The 15,432-nt window shown below is 41.7% G+C and overlaps 1 protein-coding gene across 17 annotated transcripts in view; it reads left to right on the forward strand.

The window, feature by feature from the left end:
• The window catches only part of ADGRL3 (adhesion G protein-coupled receptor L3), a 452,742-nt gene that overhangs the window by 372,914 nt on the left and 64,396 nt on the right, over positions 1-15,432 (forward strand). For all 17 annotated transcript variants that reach the window (XM_065405560.1, XM_065405559.1, XM_065405564.1 and 14 more), the window contains one exon: positions 1,151-1,242. In XM_065405560.1, coding sequence (XP_065261632.1) covers positions 1,151-1,242 — 92 coding nt within the window. The remainder of the gene's footprint in view (positions 1-1,150; positions 1,243-15,432) is intronic.

The following is a 15,432-nucleotide window of genomic DNA, read 5'->3' on the forward strand; positions in this document are numbered from 1 at the left end:
CATTTATGCACAAAGGGAAATCTGAAATAGGAGCGAAGTCAAAAATGGAAACGATTTTTTTCTCTCGCTTTAGAAGTTAAAACAAAATAAGTGTAACTTCACAGTTAACACACTTTGTCACCATATCAGATAACATAGCAACAAGGTAAAGAACCAAACTTTAGAGACAGCTGGAGTTTGCTCATTCTGAAATCACTGCAATAAGGCTTACATAAATCATGCTTTGTTTTAAATATAAAGTAGTTCAGCCAACACAGCAAGGAATGAGCATACTCATTTCAATGCAGACGTTGTAGTTGGTTCTCATTTCAATCCAGAGTGTTTCATTAGCCATCCAGGTTGAGGCCTGTGCCACTTGCTAAATCTGTAGTGACTATCATATGTCACACACAAAAACAGCCCAATTGTGTGCAAATCGGGATCGTGCTGTTTGAAGGATGTAGTGGCTTGCGTATTTTATACGTTTCTCTACAGAACCATTAATCTATATTTTTATTAAATACATTTATAAAAGGCCTCTCCCTCTGTGATTGCCGCCTCTCGTCTGGGTCTTTGGTAACTCATTTCCAGTCACTGGGAGCCTCTCTAGCCTAGAGCTAGTGAATCACAATCTATCTTTTACAGCATAGACCAAGCTCCTTTTCCCAGTCATTACATTGTAGTGTCTCTTTAATAATCACTTGCCCGCACATCTCCCACGTTACGCTGTAGTTGAAAATGTATACTCACCCCTGCCCCTGGTGAGGGCAGCCTTGTGTTCCTTTCCATGGGAGCAGGTGAACAACAAACCTGGAATGGTTTGTCATCAGTATGCACTGCATAGCCACAGAAGAGCAGTTACAGCAAACATTTTTAATTTTCCATAACATCACTTGAAACACTGCTCTTGGTGTAAGGGCTGGCTTCATCCAGCACCACAGCTTTGTGGAACTCAATTGTATTGCTGTTCTCTCATTCGGGAAGCTGTCTTGCCTTTATAGAATACTAGGCAATCATCTATGATTTAGTCTCTATAAAACTGTAGTGAGAACTAATTTCCCAGAGCAACTCATCTGTTACAAAGAAAAGACTCACTTCCCCCTCCTCCAGGTCTTCCGTGTAACACAACCTTTTTTTTCCCTTTCTTTCTTTCTTTTTTTTTTCATTCCAGCTTAATGTAATCTTCCTGGGGATTGCTCTCTATAAAATGTTCCATCATACTGCCATCCTGAAACCTGAATCCGGCTGTCTCGACAATATCAAGTAAGTGGCTTTTCCCCCCCTTCTCTCTCTCTTTTGCTGTTTACAGCTCCCTTACTCTTTGAACAGAGTATATTGTAACAAACCCTCCTGACAGAAATGACAAGAAGGGGTGATGCATTGTCTTTATCTCATGTGATCCTGTTTTTGACTGCAGAAGTGGTTTATTATGAGCAAGAACGGGTGGATGAGGATGAAGGCCTGTCTTTAAAGGGCCCTGGTATTAGAGTGTATTTAAGATGAATGGTGACAGTTTTCATTCAGTTTTGCGTAGCACAGTTGTGTGCGCCCGTTCTGAAAAAGACAATGGCCAGGTTCTTTAAAGTAAGATGGAACTGCAGCTAATGTAAGATGGAATTACAATTTGATAATTATTATTTTAGTACTGTGCAGAAAAGGAGTGGAAGTGTGGATTGCTATTACTTCTCTCTGCTTTGAGTGCCACAGCCTACTTCTGATTTGTTTCTCTCTGCAGTAGATTTATTGGCTCTTATTCTGCCCTCAGTCCAAACCTAAAGTAACCCATATGGCTTTAGTGGCACTGCTCCAGATTTACACTGGAGTTCCTAAAATCAAATTTTTGTGCTCTCTGCACAGCACGTATATTGTTCTTTACTTTGGTGAGCATCCAAGGCACAGCATCATATTGTCTAGCTATTGATTGAATAGAATATTAATGCCCGGCAGTGCCTGCCTGTGACAATGCCTATGGCTTTAATTGCATGCTTTACAAATGCAAGTGAGATTTCAGGTGGCAGTGTGTGATAGGATGTAGAGTCAGCTAATTAATAAGACCATCTAATGAACTTTGTGGGGAGGAAATGGTCGGCATCAGCACTTTATTATGTATAGAGCAAAGCAGAACAATATCTGACTCCGCTAAAGGGCTCTCTCATCCCCGCTTTGACAGGTGGGAGGAGGGAGAGGACAGGAAGGGAACTCGTTATATAATGACTGAATAGCACGTTTCTCCAAGAGGTTATTGTTGCTGCGGCTGTATCTGCTCTCGCAGATGGTGCTTTCCTTTAAAGTAGGTCAGGCCTCACCGTAAAATTCTCAAGCTGGACAGAGGTTTGAAGTGCCCAGTAGCGCCCCCAGCACAGCTTTCTGGTTCCAAAGACCGGCTCTTTGTAGCAGGGGTGGGCGTGGCGAAGGGCAGCACCAAGAGCTGCTGGAAATTGCAGAAGGGGAGCGGAAGCCTTGCAGAGTGCCCCTCACCCTTCCCCACAAGCCGCCAGTGACCCCGGAGAGTAGCCCCTGAGATGTGGGGGTTCCCGGTAATTCTGCAGGGGTGGTGCAATAGAGCAGTGACACTCGGCATTAACATCCAATGCGCAGAGGAGGGGAGCGGAGCGGCGCTTCGCCATACACCAAGCAGCATGGCCACAGAGGCATCTCTGCTGGGGAGTGAGGAGGGGGAGCCTAGGTTGACATGTGAAGAGGAGGGCATTCCACAGGGTTGCTCTGAGCCCCATGGGGTTGAGTCCAAGGGCTTGTCTGAGCTACATATGCTTTGCCAGCATAGCTATACTGGTGTAAGGAGATCAGCTGTACCGGGAGAAGGATTTTGTTTCTGGTGTCACTGTGCCTACACTAGGGCTTTTACTGGCATAGCTATGGCTGCTACTGCATGCGATTTTTTTCACACTGCTAGCCGACAGCTATGTAGCGTAGACTAAGCCTAAGGTTCCCTGTGCTTTGTCTGGCTCTGTGCCGTTAATCCCCCAGTCCCTGCCCCTTTTTCCCCTCAACCAGCTCCCTTCCCCAAGGGAATAATATGTTGGGTCTTGTATCCTTTCAACCTCACACTGTATTTTTTCTTGTCATTTTTTCCTTTCAGTTTTTTCCCATGATGCCCCGTCTCTCTTGTACATCACCTACCCATGCTGAACTTTCATTTCAGGGTCAGCAGTACATGTCTCTCTGCTGGGTTTATTTCATTTTCCTCTTAATACAGTTGGCGCTTCCTTAGATGTCCTGGGCAATTAGAATTATCTCTTTGAGCAAAGCCTATTTTTTTCCATATTCTCAGCCTCTGCATTCCAGCTCAGATGGAAAATCTCTGGAATAAGAGAAGAGTTTATTTGGAAACAGAGCTTCCTTTGACAAAGTGTGGCAGCCTAAACAATCGCTTGTCCATAGAAGAGGCTGTAGGTGCGGGGAAATGGCTTAGCTCTCTAAGATCCCCCTTTCAGCCCCTGCTCATGAGCTCCTCAATGCAGGACATTTCCCAATGGCTGGGGGAAGGTGGGAGCAGACTGTGGAGCTACCAGATCCACCGGTTTTGGCTCCTCTTTGCTTGTGGAAGCAGGGGGGTACATGGCGCCCCGGCAAAGCGAGGTGTTCTGGCCTGGGGAACTTGGATGTACAGGTGATAACGCGACAAAGAAGCTTGCGAAGTTTGATTTTATGGGTGGTATCTTTTACATCCATTTCCAGTCCCTTACTGCTGTCCGTTCAGTTCAGTGACGCTTTATTGGCACGCAAGTGTTGCCAAAGCCACTGTAAGAAAAAGCCACTCTGTTCAGATGTGTGACAAGTTACAACACCCCTTCCCCACCCCCACCTCCCCGGAACGTGGTTATGTCCTGTGTTTCAGCTGTGATCCCCTTTGGCCGTGTGTCATTACTGTCCATTCCTGATCTGGTGGCAGGCTGCTAGGTAGCACAATGCCCCCTCTTCTGTCAGCAGTATTTCAGACTCTTGGCTATATTAGGTACTAGGAACAATCAGTCCACTTTAAGAGCGTAGATGATCCAAAGCCCAAGTCAGTGGCAGTCTTCCCATTCATTTCAGTGAGCTAGGGATCAGATCTTAAATCAACAATAAATTTAATAACACTCGGGACTAGCAATTTTACTACTCATATTATATCAGCTGTGTAGACCTGCTGTCTGAGAAGAATCTTTTCAAGGTCACCTGGCCAGAAAGCTCAGAACTGTTCTAAATTAAAATAATAATAATAATAATAATAATAATAATAATAATAATAATAATAATAATAATAATAATAATAAATTAATATCATAATTAAGGCAAATATATCAGTAATCTACTGAGTTATTTTTGCTTGTGCTAATCTCTAATACCTTTGTTAAAATGCCAGACATTTATATTACAGGTTATGTCAATTACTGTGTCATTGTAAAATATGGTATAGGTTCTTTGGCAGACGAGTGTCTATTCCTGATTTGACTAAAATAAAATGCTTTGAAAACACAAGCAATAAAAATATTTTTAAACACCTTACTGATATCTTTCCAAACCTTCATTACCAGTAACATTCTTTATTTTAAAATATGTGAAAGACATAAACTCAGTCTATTTAATTTACCAGAGAAAAGGTTAAGAGGTTACTTGATCACGTTCTGTAAGTACCTACCTGGAATTAGAAATTAGATTCAGGCTAGAAATAGATGCAGATTTATAACACTGGAGGTAATTAACTATTGGAATATCTTATCTAGAGAGGTGGTAGATTCTCCAACACTTGAAGTCTTTAAATCAAGTTTGGTTGTTTCTTTCTGAAAGATATGCTCTAGTTCGACTACAAGATATGTGCTTCATTCAGCAATCACTGAGTGAAATGCTATGGCCTAAATTATACTGGAGCTAATTAGAATGGTCCTTCTTTGTCTTAAATCTATGGAAACAAAATCTATGTGGTTCCAAAAAATTCGGCTGACCGCTGTGAGCCCTTAGTGTGGTTCCAAAATGTTAGATCTCTGATGAGTATTATTTTTATTTTGTTTATTTTTTGTAAACAAATAAGGCCTTTTGTATGAAGAGCTTGGCTGTGATACTTGTGTGACAGTTTTACAGCATTAGGGGAACTGAATGGAAGTTTGTTCTCCCACTTCATTTCCCGTTGCTGTTCTGCATTAAGCTATGGTGAAGTTCTCGCAACATAAATCCTCAGGCAACTCGACAACTACAAAATATTCAAATCCCTGTGGCGATGTAAAAATAAAAGCTGTAAAATATTTGAATAGGCAATTAATAAGCACCTTGGCAATCTGGTGCTTGCTTATGTCGCTTTAAGGTTGGAAATACATTATGAAACATAGAAAATGGATAGCCAAATAACTCCACTTAAACAAATCAACTTGATAAGCCCCATGGTGTCCCCTGGGGTACCATGAATTAATGTGCCAACAGAAGAGCCATTGAAAGGGCAGCGTCTGAGCCAGGTGCTGTATGGATGAAGGATTTCTGCAAAGTTGTAAAAATAAACATCCCGAGCCTTAGACCATGAGGTACAGTCACTTTATTATTGGGCTAACATGGCAGAATCTGAATGTCCAGCAGTTTAACACTCAGCATCCATGAGTTATGCTCAAAGAGTCAAGGAAACACCTTGATGGATCAGAAGCTGCCTCATTCTCACCCGTGTTCCCTTTTCCAGGTTGACAGGCAGTTTCCAGAAAGATAAATCTATGCTCTGTTAGTTCGTAGCTTTAGGTCTGTGTATAAAGCCTTCCCCTGATCTCTGTCCACTTGCTTGTCCTTTGACTGTGTTCTCATTGGAACGGGGAGCGTGCTCCTTAAGTGTTAGGAAAGAGTCCAGCACAGAGTGTGTGCTACCAGTAATAAATAAGTCCAGCATTCTATCTTGGCTCTTCAGGTATGTTGTTTAGTATGGAGAGGTAGCAGCCTTTCCATGGTCTAGGCCAGACTTGATCTGCCCTGTAATTCCAAATAAAACGTTTTCATCTTGTATGGGAAAATGTATGATCTCATGGAGAACCCATAAGCACCGCAGGGCAGGCCCAGTGTCTACTTCTGTGGGTGAAATCCTGACTCTGCTGATGTCCATGGCAGAACTCCCATTGACTTCAATAGAGCCAGGGTTCACCCTGTGTTTATACCATGCCTAGCACAACAGGACACTGTGCCTTAGCTGAGCATCTGGGCACCATCATGATGTACGTATTAAATAATTATAACTAACAAGTTTGTAACTGGGGTCTTTTGATAAAGCTGGTTTTAACTTCCTCTTCCCCTCCTCAGTCAGTTTAAAAAAAACAACAACCCTCTTTGTGTTTTCAAATATTTAGGGTTCAGACTCAGTGAAAACTACGATTGTTTTGGAAGGTTTTAAATGAATGGTATATTATGAAATGTAATAAAGAAATAAAATGGCTCCATCTTGGAATCTTCTCACATCTCTTTGTCCTTCGTGAAATTCCAGCCAAGAATGGGTTTTGCCGACTAGCCCTCTTCACTGCAGCATTCTCACTCTTGAAGTTATTTAAGCCATATGCAGTGTTGCCAGTAAGAACTACCATAACAAGTGTTCTCTAGGTGCTGATCACTTAAATTATTAGGTAGAGCGGTAGGTAGATTAGACAGTCGTGGCCATAAACTTGCGCCCACAAAATTGCTGCCATTGAAAAGTATGCAGGAGTCTCAACAGGCAGAGGAAAGAAAAAGTCAACTGAGAATGTCTCGACTACTTCTGTCAGGGCGAAATTCACCTCTGTGCAATGGGCCTGTTTTGGGGGTTTAAGTGGGCTGGAGTAGTGCATAGACCTTGTGCATGAGAATGAAATTAACTCTCAGGGACCAAAGCAAAGGCCCTAGCAATGGTGTATTGCTGGTATACACTGCTCTGTCATAAATGAGTGCTGTCCACCACCATTCCAAACTCACTGGGATAGTGTATTGCCTGTAGATGGATGGATCATCCAATCTGGGGATTGTGGCAGGATGAGGAGCACCCAGCTGGTGAAAAGCCAATCTATCTGCCTCTTATGCCATGCCCACGCTCCCACAGCCTCTAGCACGGAGATGAGAGAGGATGGAATAGAACAACATTGCATTCCAGAGATCTCCAGCTGGGAGATGGTCCCTGGCAGGGAGGCATTACTGAATGGAACACTTTAGAGCAGCTCTGACGCTGCTCTACTGTAGCTTGAACCAGGGAGCCGCAGTTAGCCCATGAGCAGTTGTCCCATTGTGCCCACTGGATGCTGGGCACAAGAGAGAATGTGGCCCAGAGTTTCAGGGGCCTGGTACACGTGTATTTTTTAATACTCACATGAATCCAGAATGCCTTATAGACCGAAGGAACGCATATTGTTGTGCAGTTAGGCCCTGATCCAGCAAGGCACATGGGTAGTCTCACTGATTTCAACGGAACCACGTAGAGTTAGGCACATGCGTCGGTATTTTACTGGACTGGGGCCTTGATGCATTCTCTTCTCTGCTCGCCTTTGCAAACACTTTAAACTGCCAAGGCTTGTTCATGTTTTCAGACATTTTCCTATTTGTTTAATATCTGTTCTTTGTGAAAAAGTGTTACTGCAGAATGTTATTTCCTATGGTCCCCCCCCCCCCCCAAATGGCTGTATCACAATTACATTAGGTCGATAAGAGGCATGCTCCTTAATCGGAAACTATTTAAATAATGGTTATTCTGATCACAGAACTGTTAGAAGTGGAGGGTGCTTATGTTCTTCCCCTGGGATTGCTTTCCTCATCCTACTGCCATTTGAATTACTTTGTTTGCAGTCTAGTGTCATTGGGAATTATGCATGACATCATTTTGGGGCCGTTACAGTAACCAAAACTGATCCTATTATGAAAGAATTGGCTCCAGGGATGGAATGATTATTTGATTAATAAAAGGCAGATTTTGTAATTAGATTGAAAGAATTCCTCAATGGGATTGGACACCTGCCATACCTAAAGTTATGCAGGAATCTTAATGTGCTTCCGAATGGCTGGAGGGGAGGGAGTGAAGCCTGCTTCATCATACCAGAAAACGAGAGCCCATCAGTCATGCATTCTATTTTTTTTAAGCATGGTAACATTTTCTTTGAAATCTCAGTGTGTGTTTCTCCCCTCCCCCCCCTCCCCCGCCCCCACACTTTTAATTGTCCTGCTCTCTATCTGCGGTTAGGTTTGCTAGCATTCCATTTAGCCAAACTGCTGTCACTGACATTTTTCCATGGTGCAGTCTGTGGCTGTGAGTTTTATTTTATTTATTTTGGAAGGGTGAAATATATGCTTTTATAGCCAAGAGCAATTACAAAGCCATGAAAAATGGGAGTTTTCAATTTGTTTTAACTCTCCTTCCCTTTTTCCATGCATTTTGTGCCACTGTCATTTTATAGACATAGTATACAAAACCTGTCTGAACATTTGCTTTAAAGTCAGTTGGATGCCCTTTAAAATGTAATTAGTGTGGGCCTTCACAAAGAATAATAAGTAGGACTGGAGAGTTGTGTTCAATGAAAATGTCCATCAAAGGAAATCTAGGCACATACAAAAAGCATCCTCCTAGGAATTTATTTCCCATTATGTTAGTTATTGGTACCCAAACTTTCCACTTGTTGGTTAGTTCAGTTTTTAAAAGGGACCCCAAGATAGTTTTATCCCAGCATTCAACCCTTTTACCTGCATTTACCTGCATCTGTGTCAACCTGCTAGCATCCCTCTTTCTTTAGCAATACAACAAACACTGAATTAACAAACTGAGGTTCCATTGGATCATTATTTATTCTCTTTGTGCTATTTTCTAAGCGAGAAAGAATGGTGTTAGTTCCTGAGGCCTCAATTCAGGAAAGCATATGCTTAAATCCCATTGAAATAAACACTTAGGTGCTTCCCTGAATCAAGACCCTAAGGGCCTGATCCTACACAGCAGTGAGCCCTGTTATAATAATCGGGCCTACAAATTTGTGATAATTGTAAAAAAAGTAAGGAATCAAAATCGGTGTGTCGAATATTAGGCCTAATTGGTGGACAAAATAATGAAGGGTAGCCTGTTCCACCCACCATTCCCTTTGTGGGTTCTTCAAGAAAGAGCCTTTTTTGGAGGGAGGGGGAAATAAAAAAAAAAAAGAGAACAAAAGATGGATGCTACTGGTAAAGCAAGCTTCACCATCATGGCTGCTACCTACATCATCTCCTGGGATCTCAGGCCCTCATCATCTTAATCCTAAAAAATGTCCTAACCAAACCAAGCCAAAGAAAGGTACCTGAATAACATCGCCACCTCTCGCAGTCCAGCCAAATCCCAAATACCACCTAAGATCAAATCAAATCAGACTTTAACCAGCTCAATTAACTTCTTTTCTTTTCTCCAAAAGGACAGTTGTTACTACTTTTGATACCCTCTGAGAGATGATCAAACAGGGGCTTTTCCTTCTAAAACTCTCTAGAGCTAAAGTGAAAAGAAACAAAAAAGTTGTTAAAATGAAAGCCTTATTTAATACTTTACATTTCAAAGGTTATAACTGTTTTTTCCTTCTTTTTTTTCTCTTCCATACAATTTTTTAAAAAACATTAATGATGTTTGCCATAGTACTAAGCAGGCTGAAGTCTCTATATACCAAACCCAGACCTTGTTTAACACTATTTAATGTTAAGCAGTAACTGAGTTAGGTTAACACCTTTGGCCCATTTATTCCATCTAAATTAATACAACCGTGCATCCAATGGGATGATGAACATCATCAGTTCCTCCACGGGAGTTGAGGATGGCTCGAGCACTAAAGTTTTACAGACAAAAAAAATAGTCCTTTCAATATTTAATTTAAGGGAAACCGATTTCTCTCAGCCAACTACAATAATTATTTTCACACTCTTTTGTCCCACAATGAAGAGCTATATTTCTCATCTCGGAATTGTCATTTGAAGAGACACGTCCGGCAGCCTAGTGAGCTGTAATAGATTCTGTCACATAAAACAAGGCAGCACAAAATGTGATTGGCGGTTGGGGAGAGTGGCTGTTTGTCTGTTTCCATAGGAGGGTACCAAGAGCAATGTTAAACTCAGCCAACTTTCTAGGCTGTGGCACTCATTGCTTGGGAAGGAAAACCTGACCCTCATATTCTCTCATTTTTGGCACCCAATTTTAGAAAATTCTGGCCTAATTTTCAGAGGTGCTGATAACCCACAACTCCAGCTGAAGCTCCTGGCAACTTTCACTCTTGTCAGCTTTCCTGGAATGTGTTGAGTCCTCGTGGTTTAATCAAGTGTCTCGCAATAGTTAATCTTTTTCTTAAAGCCCCAGCTCCTGGAGTCACGTGCTTATGTGGGAATTGCAACATTCATTTAAAAATAAGTTTCTAGTCTCCCATATTTGCAGAAAATATGCTTGGAAATGTGGGTCCTAAAGGCTCAAAGATAGGAGGCAAAGAAAAAAACCACCATTTCTTATTGTTTAAAAAATCTCTTGATTTTTTTTTAAAGCCACTCCTATGTCTTTTGCAGGGTCTGATTTATGATATTTTAACATTAGGGATAGTCCAGACTGTACTTCTCAAAATCACATTCTGGTGTGTAAATTTGGGTACCCAGAAATAAAGCCACTAAAAATGAGAAGCCACTTTGAAAAAGTGCCCATCTAACTTTGCTACCCATTTTCATGTCCTGTTCTCCATTGATTGCCAAGGCAGCAACAGCTTGTGATTAACTCATGAGTCTGTAAATGGCACATCAGTTCATATTACTACAGCCATGGGAAACAACTTCTTTTGAAATTAACTGATCCAACCAAAATACAGTGACCCAAATCCTGGAATGTGTTGAGCACCTGCAACTGCCATTGAAGTCGGTGCATTTCATCGATGATGTATTATATATGGTGTAGGTGTAGTATACGCTCATTTTCATATTTTAGTTATGCATCATATTTAAAGACGCAGTGTGAGTAGTTCAGTCCCCCAAATTAGGTTTTTTTTAAAAGTACCTAGAAAACCTTTAATAAATTGGTTTTATTAAATGAAATGAAATTTAAAAGAAACATTAATGAAATTTAAAAAGAAAAATAAATATTCATCTACAGAAATGTTTAATAAAATCTATGCTGAGACACAGCATCATGCAAAACAGAAAATGAAACTGACTGATCCAATCTGATTGAAATGCGAGAAAGTAAACAAATTGCTTTCAGTGCAGTGAAAAGTAAGTTAGATTTTAATTGTTTAAGCTTCCTTCCACTTTAATAATAAGGAGATTAGGTCAGTAAGGTTGGTAAGGATTTTTTTTAAATGATTTTTATGTTGAGTGTCATTTTACCAAAGCCAGATTAATTTTTCAGTAGTATAGTTGTGGTTTTGAAATCAAATGAAAATACAAAGATAATAAAGATCACATTTCAGATCCGTATATTAAATCTTTGTTAATTTCTGTAGCAATTTGTATTATCACCTGAAGACACAATTCTTGGAAATGGTTAATGATGCTGCAAGCTCTGGAAGCACATATTGTACCAGCTTCAGATGGGGACTCATCTTGCAGAATAGAAACATTTTAATCCTTCATTCCTTCTGCACTGACATTTGCCTATAAACATGCAGTGATCATGCTGTATAACTTGCCGCCTGAGGGCTCCATCCTACAGGGTGCTGAAGGCCGGGGAGAAAAGTGCAGAGAACCAAAGTATTCGTGCTCAGAGTCCGCTCAGCCCAGCACCCGAGCTGATAGGCTTGGTTGTAAGGCCCAATCCAGCAAGGTGTTCAGCACCCCTCAATTCCTGTCAGTGGGGAGTCGAGGACGATCACTAAGGATCGGGCCCATTGTTCCGAGACCTGTGCACAGTGCTAAATAATGGGAGATTTTGTGCATCTGCACTGAGCCCTGCTGAGTATTCGGGAAGTGGGTGCGATGGGGATATGCCAGGGCATTGCCAAGGGATAAGTGTTGATGTGCAAGCCAGTGAATGCAAATGCTTATTTGCAGTAGTAGAAGTGACTATTTCTATTACCCTGTACCCCAAAGTCCTACTGCTGAATTCATAATAATTTGTAATGAATTAACTAAAATAGTCATAGGTATTAATAACAGTGATTGTTAGGATTTCCATTTACTTCTACTAACCAAGAGGAGAGGCTATTCGAGCACATCATTGAGAAGGAAGAGTGAGAGCAGGGCCAGCCACCGGCACAGCTGTGCTTCTAATTCTATCCTTCCCAGACTGTGTAAGAGTCTAACCAGCCCATTTGACTAATTATAGTCTTTTTGAAACTACAGGTTCAAATCACGCTGCCTCCAGTGCTCCCTTCCAAAGTAGATAGAGGCACATGAGAACCTGCACTGGGAAAAGATATCTCATACTAAGGAACAAATACATACGGGAGCCATAACATAGCTAGACCAATTGAGACTGGAAATAAAGTGTAAAGGTTTAACAGTGAGGGCAGCTTCCCAAGGGACATGGGGGATTCTCTGTCACTTGGAAACTTTACAGAAAGTTCCAGCTTCACTTGGAAAATGTTCAAGTGTCTAGGGGTACGTCCACATGGCAAAAAACTGAACCCACCCGCAGCAGCGAGTCTCAGAGCCTGGACCTACAGACTTGGGCTCAGTGGCCATGTAGCTATAGATGTTCCAGCTCGTGCTGGAGCCTAGGATCTGAAATGTGGGGGGGAGGGGCGTGTTTAACTGCTTGAGCTCAGCCCAGGATGGAACATCTAAATGGCTATTTTTAGTGCCATAGCACAAGCCCGAGTCGTAGACTCAGGCTCTGAGACTCACCTTGGTTTTTGCCATGTAGACAGACCCTAAGTGATTTAGGTGCTTTTGAAAATGGGTCTTAGCTCCTATGTCACTTACCCCACATCAGGGGTGATATTATTCACCTAGTTTTGGCTAGATGATGAAGTTACTGGGTGAGGGTCTCTGGTCTGTATTGTGCAGGAGGTCAGACTGGGTGATCATAACGTTTCCTTATGGCCCTATCATTTATAATGCACGTTGGCACAGTGCTCTCACAAGCTTAGCAGTCAGCTTACTACACCTTTTTGAATCTTAGCAAAAGCACCAAAGCACCATGCTCAACAGCCCTATGGATGGCTCAGTTCTCCTGTCACGCAACCCACATCTGCATCCCCACATGATCAAATTTCTAATATGCAAAACCAGAAAAAATACACTCATCTGCTGCACATACACAAAATTAAGTGCTTACAAGAGTCCTACCAAGCAAACATGCTACATATTGGTATAACAATATGCAAACACCTTAAAGGAACATTGCTAATATTTGATGTCATTGAAATGAAAAGCCACCTGGGATTGCATTTATTTTTATGTGCGTTTTTGTCCAGATGGTCACGTTGATTGCAACATCATATTTTGTCCATTCCTGTTGGACACACTTTTAGGTTTTTTATGGAATGTTTTTATTAATAATAGATTATCCATTTTGGGGTTGTTTTTTTTTGCTTGTTTAGCTATCGTTTTCATGATGGCTTACATTAGTGTTGAATGGCAATAGGAAGTGCTAATCTTTCCACTGACAGGTGTCTTCCTTCCAAAATAAAAACCAATCAATAATTATTGATTGAGAGAGTGTCTTGGAAGATATTAAATACCCAAGGTCTTGCTATGAAACCATTCATCAAGATTATTGTTTTAAAAATTCACAGATTTAGTATTTTATCTGCAAAGCCCTGCTTGAAAAATGCAAATGTGGCCAAAGTCTTTATCGAATCTGTATCATGCGGAAACAATCAGATACATGGTTATACTTTACTGTGTTTTGAATAATTATGGCACGTCTTTGCAAAGTTAGAAGGAAGGAAATAAACAGGGTAAGCAATTTTGAGGGCAATTAATTACTTACAGAAATTAGATGAGCTTAACAAAATTGCTCTTTTCAATTACAATAATTAAGAACAAATCTCAGAAAACAGGCCAGATCTTTCGCAACAACCTCCTGTTGAAACAAAAGGGAATAAGAGGTCTCATGTTATAAGATATAACCAGGCAAATGATGCAGTAATTCCAAGTCCTGTGCCTGAATGACCTAAGAAGGTGGCCTAGAGTGGTGGATATTAACTGGGTGAGATCTGCAAGACTGTGTAAGGGAGTTAGGAGTCCTACTCCCATTGAAAGTCAATGGGAATTGAGTGTATGATAACAACAGGCACTTTTGAGGATCCTGCCCTCAAGTGACTTGATCCTGTTTGTGGCTCTGCACAGACATCTGCCTTGGGTTCAAATTACAGGTGGGCAAGCCTAAAGTGGTTCTGATCAGCACCCAAAAGCTCATAGCTGTGTTTCCCCATTGCCCTACCCTTTGTGTCCTCATTGACACCAGTGTGACAGAGCACTCCCGTTCTGATGACATACAACCACCTGGCGATCAGTTTGCACTGGTATAGGTGACTGCCCCAGGTGTGGGGGACTGATGAACTGGGCTCCAGATCCTTGCCTAGCATTTACCTGAATTATCCACAACTTATTTTGCTCCTTCTCTAGGGCCACTCTCTCTTCCCCTCACAGGCTCCTTGACCTCTCTTCCCCCAACAAAAGTGCCCATCCCTCCTACCTGAGATAAATTCTTCACAGTGCAAGGAGCCTGCTACCCAACTGAAACATCTTCAGTGACTGGGTAGCTAGCCCAGTCACCATTGTAGCTATTTGGCAGCAGCTGGCTAGCCTGCTGTATCTTCTGGGAACAAGGCTGATGGGCCGATTACCCCACAATATACCCAGAGGGATCGCCGAAAAGCAAGCAATCTAATTTTTCTCCTTTTCTTTTATGTGCAGTAGGATCTTGAACTCTCATCTGGGCCTTCCTGCTGATTCTGGCTATGTTAATCCAGTAAAAGCTATTCCACAGATGCAGTGCTTAATTTGTGCCAGGGTTTGCCAGGGCTTGCCATAAATTACTGCATCAGTTACGAATGTAAAACAATTGCTTGAGCCCCTGCACCTCTTCCCTTCCAAATGTAGCATTGCAGAGATGTCACCCTACAGGGCAGCACCTGAGAACATGGATTCTGGCCTGCCTTCTTGCAGTTTAGTGGCAGCCAATGAGAGTTATTTTAGTCATCAGAATGGGGAAGCCAAGGAAGCATTAAGGGGCTAGGAGAAAAGGGATAAAATCTTGTTGATGATCGTGACAGTGTAGTAACTGAAAAATGAGACTGGTGAAACTGTTTCATGAAAATCCAGGTGACGCATATTAGTGGTCTAAGAAATTTGATTAGAACATTTGGCTTGATGCCAGCCAGTCATGTTGGATCTTTGTCACAAAATGTGAAGCCAAATCCTTTAAGTAGTCCCTTATTGCTGGCTATTGATTTTTCAGAATGAAGACACTCCTTCACTAATTAGCAACGAACACATTTGTTTTCTGCAAAGAGCTACTCTGGACTTCGAGTCACTTAGTGTGGCTTTTCAGACGTTGGCTCAATCAATTATTGCTAGCCCTAAAACTGAAGAAAAAAACCA

This window comes from Emys orbicularis, chromosome 5 (genome assembly GCF_028017835.1).
Source record: "Emys orbicularis isolate rEmyOrb1 chromosome 5, rEmyOrb1.hap1, whole genome shotgun sequence".
Lineage (NCBI taxonomy): Eukaryota > Metazoa > Chordata > Testudines > Emydidae > Emys > Emys orbicularis.